The 13,253-nt window shown below is 37.6% G+C and overlaps 1 protein-coding gene across 1 annotated transcript; it reads right to left on the bottom strand.

Annotated features, from left to right (window-relative positions):
• Nucleotides 1-2,113: 2,113 nt before the first annotated feature.
• On the bottom strand, nt 2,114-12,924 carry LOC113089785 (GRB2-related adapter protein 2). The gene is made up of 8 exons (XM_026256116.1): nt 12,761-12,924; nt 8,150-8,246; nt 7,909-8,000; nt 4,107-4,226; nt 3,864-4,023; nt 3,663-3,716; nt 3,510-3,584; nt 2,114-2,965 (listed from the first exon to the last, which is right to left on the bottom strand). The coding sequence occupies exons 2-8, from the start codon at nt 8,225-8,227 to the stop codon at nt 2,789-2,791; spliced, it is 756 nt and encodes a 251-aa protein (XP_026111901.1). The 5' UTR covers nt 8,228-8,246; nt 12,761-12,924; the 3' UTR covers nt 2,114-2,788.
• Nucleotides 12,925-13,253: the final 329 nt, after the last annotated feature.

The raw sequence follows: 13,253 nt of genomic DNA, 5'->3' as shown, positions 1-13,253 counted from the left end.
TACCCTGCCGGAAGTAAAGCAGGAGCCATAGAAAAACCAAACGGTCAATTTATTCAATCCAAAACAGGGTATATCCACACTAGGAAGAGATGGAAGACACAAATATACACAGTACAGACCGAAAGTTTGGACACACCTTCTCATTCAAAGAGTTTTCTTTATTTTCATGACTATGTAAATTGTAGAATCACACTGAAGGCATCAAGGGCTATTTGAGCAAGAAGGAGAGTGATGGGGTGCTGCGCCAGATGACCTGGCCTCCACAGTCACCGGACCTGAACCCAATCCAGATGGTTTAGGGGTGAGCTGGACCGCAGACAGAAGGCAAAAGGTCCAACAAGTGCTAAGCATCTCTCGGGGAACTCCTTCAAGACTGTTGGAAGAGCATTTCAGGTGACTACCTCTTGAAGCTCATCAAGAGAATGCCAAGAGTGTGCAAAGCAGTAATCAAAGCAAAAGGTGGCTACTTTGAGGAACCTACAATATGACATATTTTCAGTTGTTTCACACTTTTTTGTTATTTATATAATTCCATATATAATTCCACATGTGTTAATTCATAGTGTTGATGTCTTCAGTGTGAATGTACAATTTTCATAGTCATGAAAATTGTTTGGACTGGCACTAGCAAGATCCCCCTCAGGACAGACAGTGAACGGGGATCCATGTCTCCGCAGTGTCCACTCCACAAAGACGGGGAAATTCGCTTGAAGGCCTTCCTTGGACGACAACGCTCTGTACACTGCATTTAGGCTGGCATCATATAACGTCCAGGTAGCTAGAGAAGACCAGAAACAGTCTGGTGTGGCTCTTGAGCGATCTTTACCCTTGCTCCACCAGGAGGAGAAGGCATTCGGGGTGGGGGAACGCATCCATAGAACAATGGGGTGAAAAAAAACACTTTACAGAAAAAAAAACAGAAAGAAGGGGCACTGCTTACTTTTTGTTTTGGTTTGGTCCTCTGTCACGATTCATTGCTGGAAGGAACAATGAAGATGCAAAGTGGCATTAACAATCTTTAATCAAGGAAACACGGGAAAATCCACATCAGGAACAGGGGTAAACACACGTAATCCAACATGTTGACCTGACAAACACAGACTAAACGGACTCGAGTTTATGTACACAGGTAATTACTAGACACACCTAAACCAAAAGGACAATCAAACACATGGGAAACTGGGTCATGGCAGACACATGGAGGGTAAAACCCACAGACACAGGTCCATAACCCTGACAGCTGCACACTGGTGGTGCTTGAGGAGAAATATCCCTGCCTGGCCTCAGCTCTGAGATCAAACCCCTCACACCTGAGAGAACTGTATCTGTCTGTGAATAAACTAGGAGATTCAGTGAAGCTGCTTTCTGAAGTACAACAGAATCCACACTGTAAACTGGAGAAACTGAGGTAAGATCATATACATTATCACACAAACATTCTATGGAGTGAACAGTGTCATCAGATAAGATTTTACATGAGATATAAAATGCAGATATGGTGGATATAAGAAGTCTTTTTCCCTGCTTGAACTTTGGATGTTTTATGATCATATTTTATGTTCTGTGACAATTTAGACCTCAGTTGAATTGCACTTTAAATATATCTAGTAATTTATCTAGTATAGTACTTTCTCTTTAAAAGCAGACTCACTGAGTCAGTATGTTTACCTAGCTGTCACAGTTTTGCTTTTGTTTTTTTGTTAATCTGTGAATATTTTGCAAATACAATATATTTCATGAACAGGGCCACTTTTTTATTTTATAAATGTGATTTTGTTCCATTTTCTCCATTAATAGAATTGCTTTTAGGACTATGTTATTTTATTTCAGCTTTATTTCAATTGACAGAAAGGTTTTTACTAGTTTTAGTAAACTTTGATAACCTTACCTGAATGACAAAACATCCATAGAAATGCAGTACATTTTCCATGTTCCAGCTGTTTCAAGCCACAATTATTTACAAATATTCACAAATTATTTAATTAAATTTCAGCCAGGCATGGAGTCTCACAATCATCCAGGCCACTCCAAAAACCTACAGCTGTTGCAAACATATTTTACAATCATAACACAGCAATCAAGAAAAACTGAAATAACATTGTGACTCAGTTGTATGTGTTATATATATGGATTTAATATTGGATGGCTCTCAGGAACATTTCATACAGTCCAAATGCAGAGGATTATAACAATTCTGAAAGATTCATAAACTTGTTTGTAAAAGTGCTCAAACTAAAAACACAATATTTCCAAATCTCTGTGCCAATAGGAAGAGCAATGCTTTAAAGGTGTGTGTTCTCTACACATTACAAGGTGAACATGTGTTTCTTAAAAACAGAACTGTTACAGTTTTTTTTTCATCTGCTTGCACACATTTCTTTCTTTACACACAAATCCAAGAACTGCACACACAAAATGCAAAATCCCTCACATCTCTTGCGAAATAAAGCACTGCATTCAAAATATCACAAACACATCTCAAAAGCAAAAACGTTTGCCTTGATATTAAATACTGTTAGATTTTTGTGTGTTACATAAAGAATTGTGTGTTGTGTTTCACAAATTTTTTTTTTCTGAAATTGAAAACTGAATCAAAGTCTGAGAGTTAGTGAATGGTTTTGTAGATTTGGTGTGTGCTTCTGCTGTTTGAGTGTCAGTTTTTTAGAAATTGTGTGAGAAGAAAATATTTTGTGTGTAAGCAGTTAAAAAAACGTCTGTAATATAAATGTGTTCATAAATCATTATTATAGGTGAAAAGGATTTTGAGCCAAACGTCTGTCGCGGCTCCTCAGACAGGATTGGTGTAGTTGACCGGGAAGAGTCCGGTTCTCCCGCGCAGAACACCTTTCCACCAGAAACGATCGGACTGATCTAAAACCTCAATAAGATCTCCAGCGTGAAAGTTCAGCTCGTCTGCGTCCTGGGCAGTGAAGTCATACATGGCCCGAACCTGAAGTGCAGACGCCTGCACACACACACACACACACACACACACACACACACACACACACACACACACACACACGTTTGTTTTTGTGTAAAGTGTGTTCATCCCATAGGTGTAATGGTTTTTATACTGTACAAACTGTATATTCTATGGCCCTTCACCAACTCTACACCTAACCCTAACCCTCACAGGAAACTTTGTGCATTTTTACTTTCTCAAAAAAACTCATTCTGTATGATTTATAAGTGTTTTGAAAAATGGGGACATGGGTTATGTCCTCATAAGTCTCCCTCTACTTGTAATACCTGTGTCATACCCATGACATTATACAGAGTGTGACATGTCACAAGAACAAGAGCACACACACACACACACACACACACACAAACACACACACACACACACACAAACAGAACCGGCTCATTCAGTGCTCTAATGATTATGCATTATTCGTACATATTATGTGGATAACATGACCTGGTGTCACCTGTGTGTGCGTGTGTGTGTGTGTGTGTGTGTGTGTGTGTGTGTGTGTGTGTGTGTGTGTGTGTGTGTGTGTGACCTGTGGTGGGGGTGGTGGCGAGGGTTCAGCTGGGCGAGGACAGGCTGGAGCTGATGTTCTGTAATTGTGTCTCTCCTGCAGAAGAAAAGCATAGTTTGGTCCAGAAGCTCATCACATGACTGAGTGACGTCACATGAGTGACAGCGGCTGTACCTGAGAGATGGGCGGCAGCTCAGCAGACTTCCTGTGCGGGAAATCAGGTGCATTCTGGGGGAGAGAAAGAGACCGAATAGGAAGAAACACCATTACTGAGAGTTTGGAGAGAAAGCATGTTCTGAAGACAATGTGAGGCGAGCAGAAGCCATGAGTGTTTCAGGTGTTTGCTGTGTGTTTATCATGTGTGGCTGGACTCACCCGCTGCTCTGTGAGCAGGAACACACGGCTCTGCTTGGAGATGGAGTTGTGTGTGTAGTACTCCACCAGTCTGTTGAGGGAGCTGAAGGTCTCGTTCCACAGAAAATACTGACCGCGCCGGTCTCTCATCACTTTAAAGTGCTGAACATCACTCTCATGTCTGAGAGCACAAACACCATTATGAAAACTATATGGAATGTATTATTAAACACTGAAAGCAGTGTGTGTATGTGTGTGTTGTACCTGACTGAAATTGAGAATTCTCCCGGTGCACTCTGGGAGCCTCGGATGAGGAAGGATCCGATTGGTTGACACATCAGCTCTTCCTGTGCTGAGTGACGGCTGGTGTTCTCCTGATACCAGCTGCAGAAACACTGCTTTAATACCACATCTTCTCAACAAAATCTGAACAATGTTTGTGTAAAGCACAAATACTTAAAACAAAGTTAAGTAAAAGACAGTAACTCACTAACTAAAATGCTGTCAACCAATGGTCATGATTGCGTTTTGTGGTCCACCACCCCCCAAAATTTAATTAAATTAATTTCTAAATCCTACCACTACAAGTCTTCTCCTCTAGATGTCACTGTTTTATTTTTTACACAGACAATTGAGTTTATAAAGTTGGCTTTATTAAAACTGCATGAAACTGAAGGTTCTTTACTACCACATAACACTAAAAACAACCACAGGACACGGGACTTGATCTTATCCACCGGCTGTCGATTGGATTGTGAAAGCTGTTTACTGGGATAGGGACAGATCTGAAGGTGATCGGCCAAACTGCAGCACAGCCTCACATGCACAAATCAATCGATATCAAACCAGAAGCTTTGAATGGGAATCTGTATCAATATCCAGTCCTCCACTTAAATGTAATACTAGTGTTCACTTTGAACCAGGCAAACACCACTAACTAACTATCTAGTGTTCTCTTGTGTATTGTTCTATCTAATGTTTTCACGAACAGAATAATGCAATTCTCTGTGGCAAGCCGTTTTAACATTTAATCCTTAAAATGTACTAATATCTAGTTTAATGCTACTAGTTCTTAAATAGCTACTAGTATTTATTCCATTAAGTACTAGTACTTATTCATTAGCTACTAGTACTTATATTTCAGGAACTAGTACTTATAATTTAGTCACTTGTGACTTTCTGAAGATACTAGTACTTATTCATTAGATACCACGTAAGATACTATTAATTATTTTGGTAGAACTTTATTTTACAGTCCTGTTCCTCATGTACATACTATGTACTTATTACAGTAATTACAATAACTATGTAATAACTAGGTACTTACCCCGAACCTACCCTAAACCTAACCCTACCCCATGTAGTTACCTTGTATTACCAGAACTTTCTTAGATAAATACACTGAAACTATTCTGCCTTTTTAGTAACACATTCCAGATTTTTACCATTGACTTCTATGGGTTTGGAATAAGTGCTAGTATCTAATAAATTCACACTAATATCTATTAAAGAAGTACTAGTAGCTAATAAATGTGTATTGGTATAGACTGAATAAGTAATATTAGCTATTAAATAAGTATTAGTGTTTATTAAATAAGAACTACTGGATAAATGTGCACTAGTATCTTCTGAAGCACTATTTGCTAATACATGTCTACTACTATTAAATGCATAAGTACTAGTAGCTAATAAATGTGTAATATCTACTGAAAATGTACTAGTTTCTAATAAATGTGTACTAGTATTTATTGAATAAGTATTTTTAATGTGTACTAGTATCTATTGAATAAGTACTTTTAATGTGTACTAGTATCTATTGAATAAGTACTTTTAACGTGTACTAGTGTCTACTGAATAAGTATTTTTAACGTGTACTAGTATCTATTGGATAAAGATAAGTATTTTTAACGTGTACTAGTATCTATTGAATAAGTACTTATAGCTAATATACAGTAGCTAATAAATACATAGTAGTATCTAGTAAAATGGAACTAATATCGAATGAATAAATACTAATATATAATAAATAAATAGTAGAAACTATTTAATAGGTATAAGTATCTAAAAATAGGTACTAGAATATATTGATTAAGTACTAATCTCTAATAATGCACTATGAATGAATTCTCTTTCCCCAGTATGATTCTTCTTTCAGTATTATTTCACAGAAATGTGAAATAATTTCTCTAGCAGTATCTCTACCAATAGTAATTAATGTTTAATTAAAAGAGTCAGTGTGTGTTATGAGTTATGATGTGTATCTTTCCTTTCCATCAGTGGAACTGTCCAATAGTTATGTTTAGGTAAACCTAGAAAAGAGTTTGTATATTCTTATTTTAATTACAATTAGAAAATGCATATAGACAAACAATACTTTCAAAAATATATCTCCCCTGATAATGTTTTATGTGAAAAGTGTGTCAAATAGCCTTGGTCTACCATATATCTTCACAAAGACTTTTGACCTGATCTCAAGCCACACTTTTTGAAGACAACAACAGCTACAGACTGAAACATATGTAAGCCTGCGCTATTCTAGGAAGATTCCACTTTAACATCATACACAAACCTTGTAAGACCGATTACTTAATAACAAAACTATATTTATACTGCTTTTTTTTTTCTCAGATACCGTTTCCTCTTTTCTGTGTATCCCACACACACAAGACTGGGTCAACTCATCTTCAGAGATTTTAAATCTTAACAAATTCAGATGGTTGTTGCAATGCTTTATTATCCATTTTCATATAGTTTCACCTATCCAGTTCAATATATTTCATTTACTAGACATATTTGATATTTTTTAGGTATCCTGCAAGACTTAGGATGAGACTATGAGGAAGAAGTTTTCATAGTTTCATTTCGGAAAGGCCCAGTGAAACACTTAATAAAAGTTATGTGAAAAAAAAGCCAAAGAGATATAATAGTAAGTTTAGCAACAGATGTGATGTAACTTCTTAAATAAGCCTGTAGTGATGGTCAACATTACTGGTGTTTTGCAGTTGCTGGTCAACAGAGACAAACCTGCCTTGTCTCATGGCAGTTCATACTTATTTTAAGAGGTGACTAATTCATAGGACCTCACTCCTACAAACTCATAAAATTTTTGCTAAATCATAGGCAATTTAGGAGTTTGTATGAATTTGTACGAATGATCTACACCTAAACCTACCCGTCACTGGGGTCTAGACAAATCATACAAAATCATACATGTGAGGTCCTAATAATTGGTATGAATTAGCCACCTTGTATAATACTCAAATTGGTTGTGATATTGGAGAAACACAGAAAGAGCGCTGTGGAGGACAGAGATGGCTGAGCTCAATATAAGATGAGGAAGAAACGGTTGTTGATGTGGATGCACACAGGATCTACACTGAGCAATGGAGCATAATAAAGAAAAACAAACAGCTGTTCGTTAAACTATCTTTTTATCTATTTGCCGACGGTCTGCAACCATTCACATTATTCACCTGAACGGCTTGTGGGAGGGATATATTTAAAATGTAACCAATAAAGTCACTTTTCTATAAGGGTATTGGCTGTGATACACCACACATTCACCAATGAAATGCCTTTTGAGTAAAGTCTTTGTGCTCAGTGGCCAAATATCTGTCTGGTTTAGTGGTGGGTTTAGTTTCAAATCCATTTGAACATGAATGACCAAAAGCTGTGAATGTCCCCCTGACTTTTTACAAATATTTTTTTTTACATGCATGACAACAAATGGCTTTTGCTCAGAAGAATACCTTAGTAACATACATCCAAATTGGTACATATTTGGCAGTGACCATGATATTTCCCATGTCTTGTCAGTAATATTCCCAGATTTTTCAGAAAATCTGAGGTGTGTACAGGAGTTTACTGGTCCATATACAGCTCTTTTCAGTTAATAGTCACTACTTAGTACTACTATCTAATAAATAATTACCTGTATCTAATGGAATAGACACTAGCAGCTAAACATATGTAATAGTAGCATAACAATAGAAACTGGTACACTTTATAGATTAAGTGTAAAAATGGCTTGCCACAGTGGTGTTCAGTTACATGTGACGTCTTTTACCTTGGAAAGTGGATGTTGATATAATTCCGAGGAACAAATCCCTCCATGCCATTTATTTCTGCTTTGAACCAGTCATCATTGGTGCCTAAAATCTACAGAGGAGCATGTGATGATTAAAGTCTCTGAAAGAGTAATGAACAAACTCTGGTTTAAAGTATCTCAGAATAACTGAATGAGTGTATCGGTGGATATTTGATACTGTATAGATGTGTGCTGCTTTGATGTAGATGTTGAAACACACCTTGATTGTATCTCCCTTCCTGAAGCTCAGCTCGTCCTCCGCTGTGGCGCTGAAGTCATATTTCCCCATCGCCTCCATGATGGAGACAACTCAGAGACTAGAACCAGAAACACTGCATAAACGGAGTGAATACTGCAACTTTCAAGAGTCTAAACACATCAGACCACATGCCAGTCAAACACTGCATAGAGCCAGATGAACACACACTAAAGCACGACCACATGAAAGAGACAGATCACCCAGACATCACAGTTCTGCCGAACACTGACCCTAGTGCCACACTAAACCCGTCTGACTCTCTGCCCTGAGCACTGGGGTTGGGGTGAACAATCTCAGTCAGTCTTTCATGTTACCCATGGTTTAGAGAACAAAATTAAATGTTAAAACTTAAAAAAAAGAAAGAAACCTGGATGTTTTGAATGTTTTCCTTACACAATGGGAACTTTAGAAAAATGTTCTTAGAGAATATTTTAGTTAGCTGGGATGTCAAAAATCTGTCACTCCAAAACAACAACAACAATGTTTAGTCTCAACAAAAACAATCAACTGCAACAATCTTTTTGAGTTATAACTTCTAATAAAATTATGTTTGATCAACAAACAGCTTTGACATAAAGGAACTTACTAATTTGTTGCATAAAGTTGATTCGTAATTGGAGAAGTGCCTTAGAACCAATTAACAGCTAGCATAGCAAATGCTAAATGTAAATTATTTAGCATGTTAATGTAAAAGAATACGTCTCTGGCCTTAGCGCAGTCTGAATGAGTTGAAACTTATTTTTGAGGTTGTGTAACAGTATGAATGGTCTACAACAAAACACATTCAGCTTTGGTGAGAACTCAGCTAATTATAATAGCTACAATTCAAATTTCTCACTAATTTCTCACCAAAAGTGAGAAAAGTTGGTCAAAAACTTACAGCTACACACAAACTGACCATCGAGTGAAAGTGAAGTGACATTCAGCCAAGTATGGTGACCCATACTCAGAATTTTTGCTCTGCATTTAACCCATCCGAAATGCACACACACAGAGCAGTGAACACACACACACACACTGTGAGTACACACCCTGCAGCGGCACCCGGGGAGCAGTTGGGGGTTCGATGCCTTGCTCAAGGACACCTAAGTCGTGGTATTGAAGGTAGAGAGAGAGTTGTTCATGCACTCCCCCCACCCACAATTCCGTCCGACCCAAGACTAGAACTCACAACCCTTCGATTGGGAGTCCAACCCTCTAACCATTAGGCCACGACTTCCCCACAAAATTTGTGCAACTTTCAGGAGCCATCTTTATTGTTTTCAGAAACAACAGTGTGATGTCACGGAGAATGCAGCACACTTGTGATGGAGGTGTTTCGGTAGATTCGGTCGTGTCCCCTTCCTCCCTGTATGCGGTCTTCAGAGGCAGTATTTCCAGCGAGTGGATGCAGTGTATATCCACCCACAATCTAACCATGAGCCCTGCTTTTCAGCACGATGCCAACCACAGGAAAACTTCGGCACAACAGAAACTCTCTTTAAATGTCAAACACAACAGCATGCAACATTAACAGCTCCATCCCTTCACTTAAAATAATGTTAAATTTCATCATGTCCTGTATCAAGTCCTACAATTCATGCTGGGAAGTAAAAATCCACTATGCTGTTAAATTACTACAACTTAAAAAGTGCAGATATTTGAGTTTAATTGCACACAATATTAGGCAAAGTGACTTACAGTGCATTCAGGTTAACAATTTTCGCCTATCATGTGTTCCCTGGGAATCAAACCCACAACCTTGCGCTTGTTAATGCAATGCTCTACCACTTGAGCTACAGGGACACGTGTGTGTTTGTGTGTGTGTGAGTGTGTGTGTGTGTGTGTAGGGTTAGGTGTAGGGCCATAGAATATACAGTTTGTACAGTATAAAAACCATTACACCTATGGGATGAACACACTTTACACAAAAACAAACGTGTGTGTGTGTGTGAGTGAGTATGTATTTTTCACTTTTCTTCATTTTTTTTATAATCTGTGGGATGTTGTCGTTTCTGTGTCTCCAGAACAAATTTCTTCTAATGATCAAAATATGTCAACTGTGATTGCATTTTCATTGCTTTCAGACAAAATGCATTCAATGACCACATTTCTCAAAATCCACGAACACTTTTGTCATTCTTGCAAAACACTAAACGTTTTCAGCAAATTTCCCGACTGCTATCACACTGCTTTCAAACCTGATAAAAGCACATCTAGTGTGGCTTCCGTATTGAACAGTGCTTCTAAGAAAAAAAAAAGAAAAACACTGTATAGCATCTATACAAAATGAAACAAATTAGAAACAATTGTGTACTGTAATGTAAACATGGAGCATACACTACAGTGAATTCTAAACAGTAGAGAGTGTCATTCTAGTTTTGTAAAGAAATTGTATGAAAACAAATAGTTTAATTCTGTCTGTTGTTAGTGTTTTAGGTCATTGTTTTATGAGTGAAAAAGTGAACTTGTTAAGTAAAACCTTCAGTGTTATAAAAGAATGAGTTGATCTGAAACATACAAAGTGTTTTGGTAGTTTTAATGCAATTTGAATGTGTAATTGCTGTGCTTCGATGAAAGTTGGTTATGAGAGTGTTGATAAGTTTTGATAAGGTGACCTACATATCCAGAATTGTGTCTTAGCAATTGCAAAAACAAACAAACAAACAAAAAACTGTAAATTAATCATTTGAATTTGACTTGCAGTTGTGCATTTGTTTATTTAAGTACTAATAGGTCCACTACATTTTTTTCTAGAAAGGATATTATGAAATTATGATTAAACACGTCACTTTTCACACAGAAGTTTGTGTAAGTGACTTGTGTTTGAGAACAATTTAAGAAATTTTCTCGGGACTTCTGACAACATCATGGTGGAGAAATCGTAAGGTTGTAATCGAGTATGAACGCTGCGTCAAAACTGCATTCAAGTAAAAGACAAAGTCATAACCAAAACGTTTCCACATGTAAATGAATTTAAGCATTGAAAAGTAAAAAAAAAAAAACGAATAAAAAAAAGAAAATTTCCTCAGTGAAGTGACTTTGAACTTGATTCACTTGATGATTTAAGGGGGCGGTTAAATGTTTTAATTCGGATCTTTGGGGTACATTACTCACTTTGTCTATGGAAACGTAATTATTTTACATTGCTTCTGAACACTAGTATTACATGAAAAAAAAAAAAACATCTAAACCAAATAAGAAATATATGTGACCCTGGAGCACAAAACCAGTCATGAAAATAATTATGAAAATATTTGCCTTTAAAATTGTCCAAATGAAGTTCTTAGCAATTCATATTACTAATCAAAAATTAAGTTTTGATAGATACACAGTAGGAATAAAAAAAATACCTTCATGGAACATAATCTTTACTTAATATCCTAATTAATTTTGTCATAAAAGAGAAATGTATAATTTCTACACCTGTGACACTGATGACTGCTTCTGTGCTGCAGGGACACATATAGGCTACACATCATCATTCCGTTCATAAGTTTTCAACCCCCGACTCAATGCATCGTATTTCCTTCTGGAGCATCAGTGAATGTTGTCATCTTCTGTAATAGCTGTGTTTGAGACCCTCAGTTGTCCTCAGTGTGAAAATGTGGATCTCAAAATCATAAGCTCACTGTTGGAAAGGGTCAAACACACAAAAAGATGTTGGAAAACCAGAGACTGTGCAGAACCTGGAGGATTTTTCAGATGAGCTGCTCATGAACAACATCACAAAACATCAAAACTGGCGTGGATCGTCCAGGTACGACACACAGTATTACGATCTAAGAGTAAGTAAAGTTTTTGTCTATGTGGGTTAAATATATAACTGTTTTTAAGGCAGTACCAAATACCATGCAGTTTTCATGATACCATGATGCACATTTTGTATGTTGTGCAGAGGGTTTGTGCAGAATTTCCCCTGAATGCGTGACGTGTTCGTCTGAGGTTTGTCCTGTAAGCTGCTCGCGTTCTGCTCACCTGCTTCCGTGCGTTTCTGCAGATGCACCAGTGCACACACTTTCATCTCATTTGTGTATGGTTTTTGCTCACGGATCACAGGAAGATTTGCTTCACCGAAACACACGTTTGATCTCAGTGTAAAACTGGAATCTTGTAAAATAACAGCTCAGAGATGAGCTAGTGGTCACCCTTCACTTTATATTGGTCAGTAGGTTTATTTTGCTAGTTTATTAAAGTTGTTGTCCCTTTAGGTCGATTTTATTCTATTGAAATGTGTTAAAATGACATAGTGTGGGACAACTTGCCCCTAACCTGGCATTTCTTTAAATATTGTTTGTTCTGACAACACAGTTCAGTCTTTTAGTCCAAAACTGCATTCTGACTCTTGAATGGTGTGCTTTTGTCGTGCCAAAATATGTTAAATTAAATTACCAAAAAAGTTTGACTCAGAGATCCTGTGATTCTAGCCTCCGTTTCCTTGTTAACAGACTCTACATGTGTGAGTTTTTCATTAGCAAAACCTCTTATATCTCTTCATGAGTCTCTCCTGTGTTTGTTCCTCCTTCTCAATGCTGAACGTTCAGAAAGAGACACTGAAGGATCATCTGAATCTAGAAAGATCATTGTACTTACAGCTCATGAAATGATGATCGTCTGAGCTTCACGATGTCAGCTTCACCTGCAGCTCCGCGCTCAGATATTATTCATATTTGGAGGCAGAACAGAAGTTTATCTCGCATTCAACACGACACGCATGCATGACTGCAAAAAGGGGAAATAGAAAGTGTAAATCATCTCCCCCTCCCACTGCCAACTCACACACTTCCTGTCCGTATGAACACGGTTTCATCTGACACACAGAAGCATGTTCAGTCTATTTGCACTTCTGTTATTTTGGTTGACTGGCTTCTTTTGCACTGTTTTCATTTATTGGTGATTTCACACATTCACCAGAATCACCAGGGGTTTGTTTCCCGTACAATGATGCAACACACCTCTTAACCTCCATAGTTTGATGAACGATGTAGAAACTAACTAAGACACAACTGTTTCCTGCATTGGTTCAACATTACAGGCCTGTTGTGAGTGACGTGACACACAGGTGCTGGAGCAATCACTTATTATA

This window comes from Carassius auratus, chromosome 6, assembly GCF_003368295.1.
Source record: "Carassius auratus strain Wakin chromosome 6, ASM336829v1, whole genome shotgun sequence".
In the NCBI taxonomy this organism is placed as follows: Eukaryota; Metazoa; Chordata; class Actinopteri; order Cypriniformes; family Cyprinidae; genus Carassius; species Carassius auratus.
Note: the sequence above shows the minus strand (reverse complement) of the source record. Positions and strands in the feature narration are given on the sequence as shown.

Excerpts from the sequence above, each read along its gene's own strand:
- LOC113089785 (XM_026256116.1), bottom strand. The coding sequence starts at position 8,227 with ATGGAGGCGATGGGGAAATATGACTTCAGCGCCACAGCGGAGGACGAG. Across the intron at positions 8,001-8,149 it reads GGAAGGGAGATACAATCAAG|ATTTTAGGCACCAATGATGA; the intron begins GTGTGTTTCAAC and ends GCTCCTCTGTAG. Across the intron at positions 4,227-7,908 it reads ATCAACATCCACTTTCCAAG|CTGGTATCAGGAGAACACCA; the intron begins GTAAAAGACGTC and ends GTGTTTCTGCAG.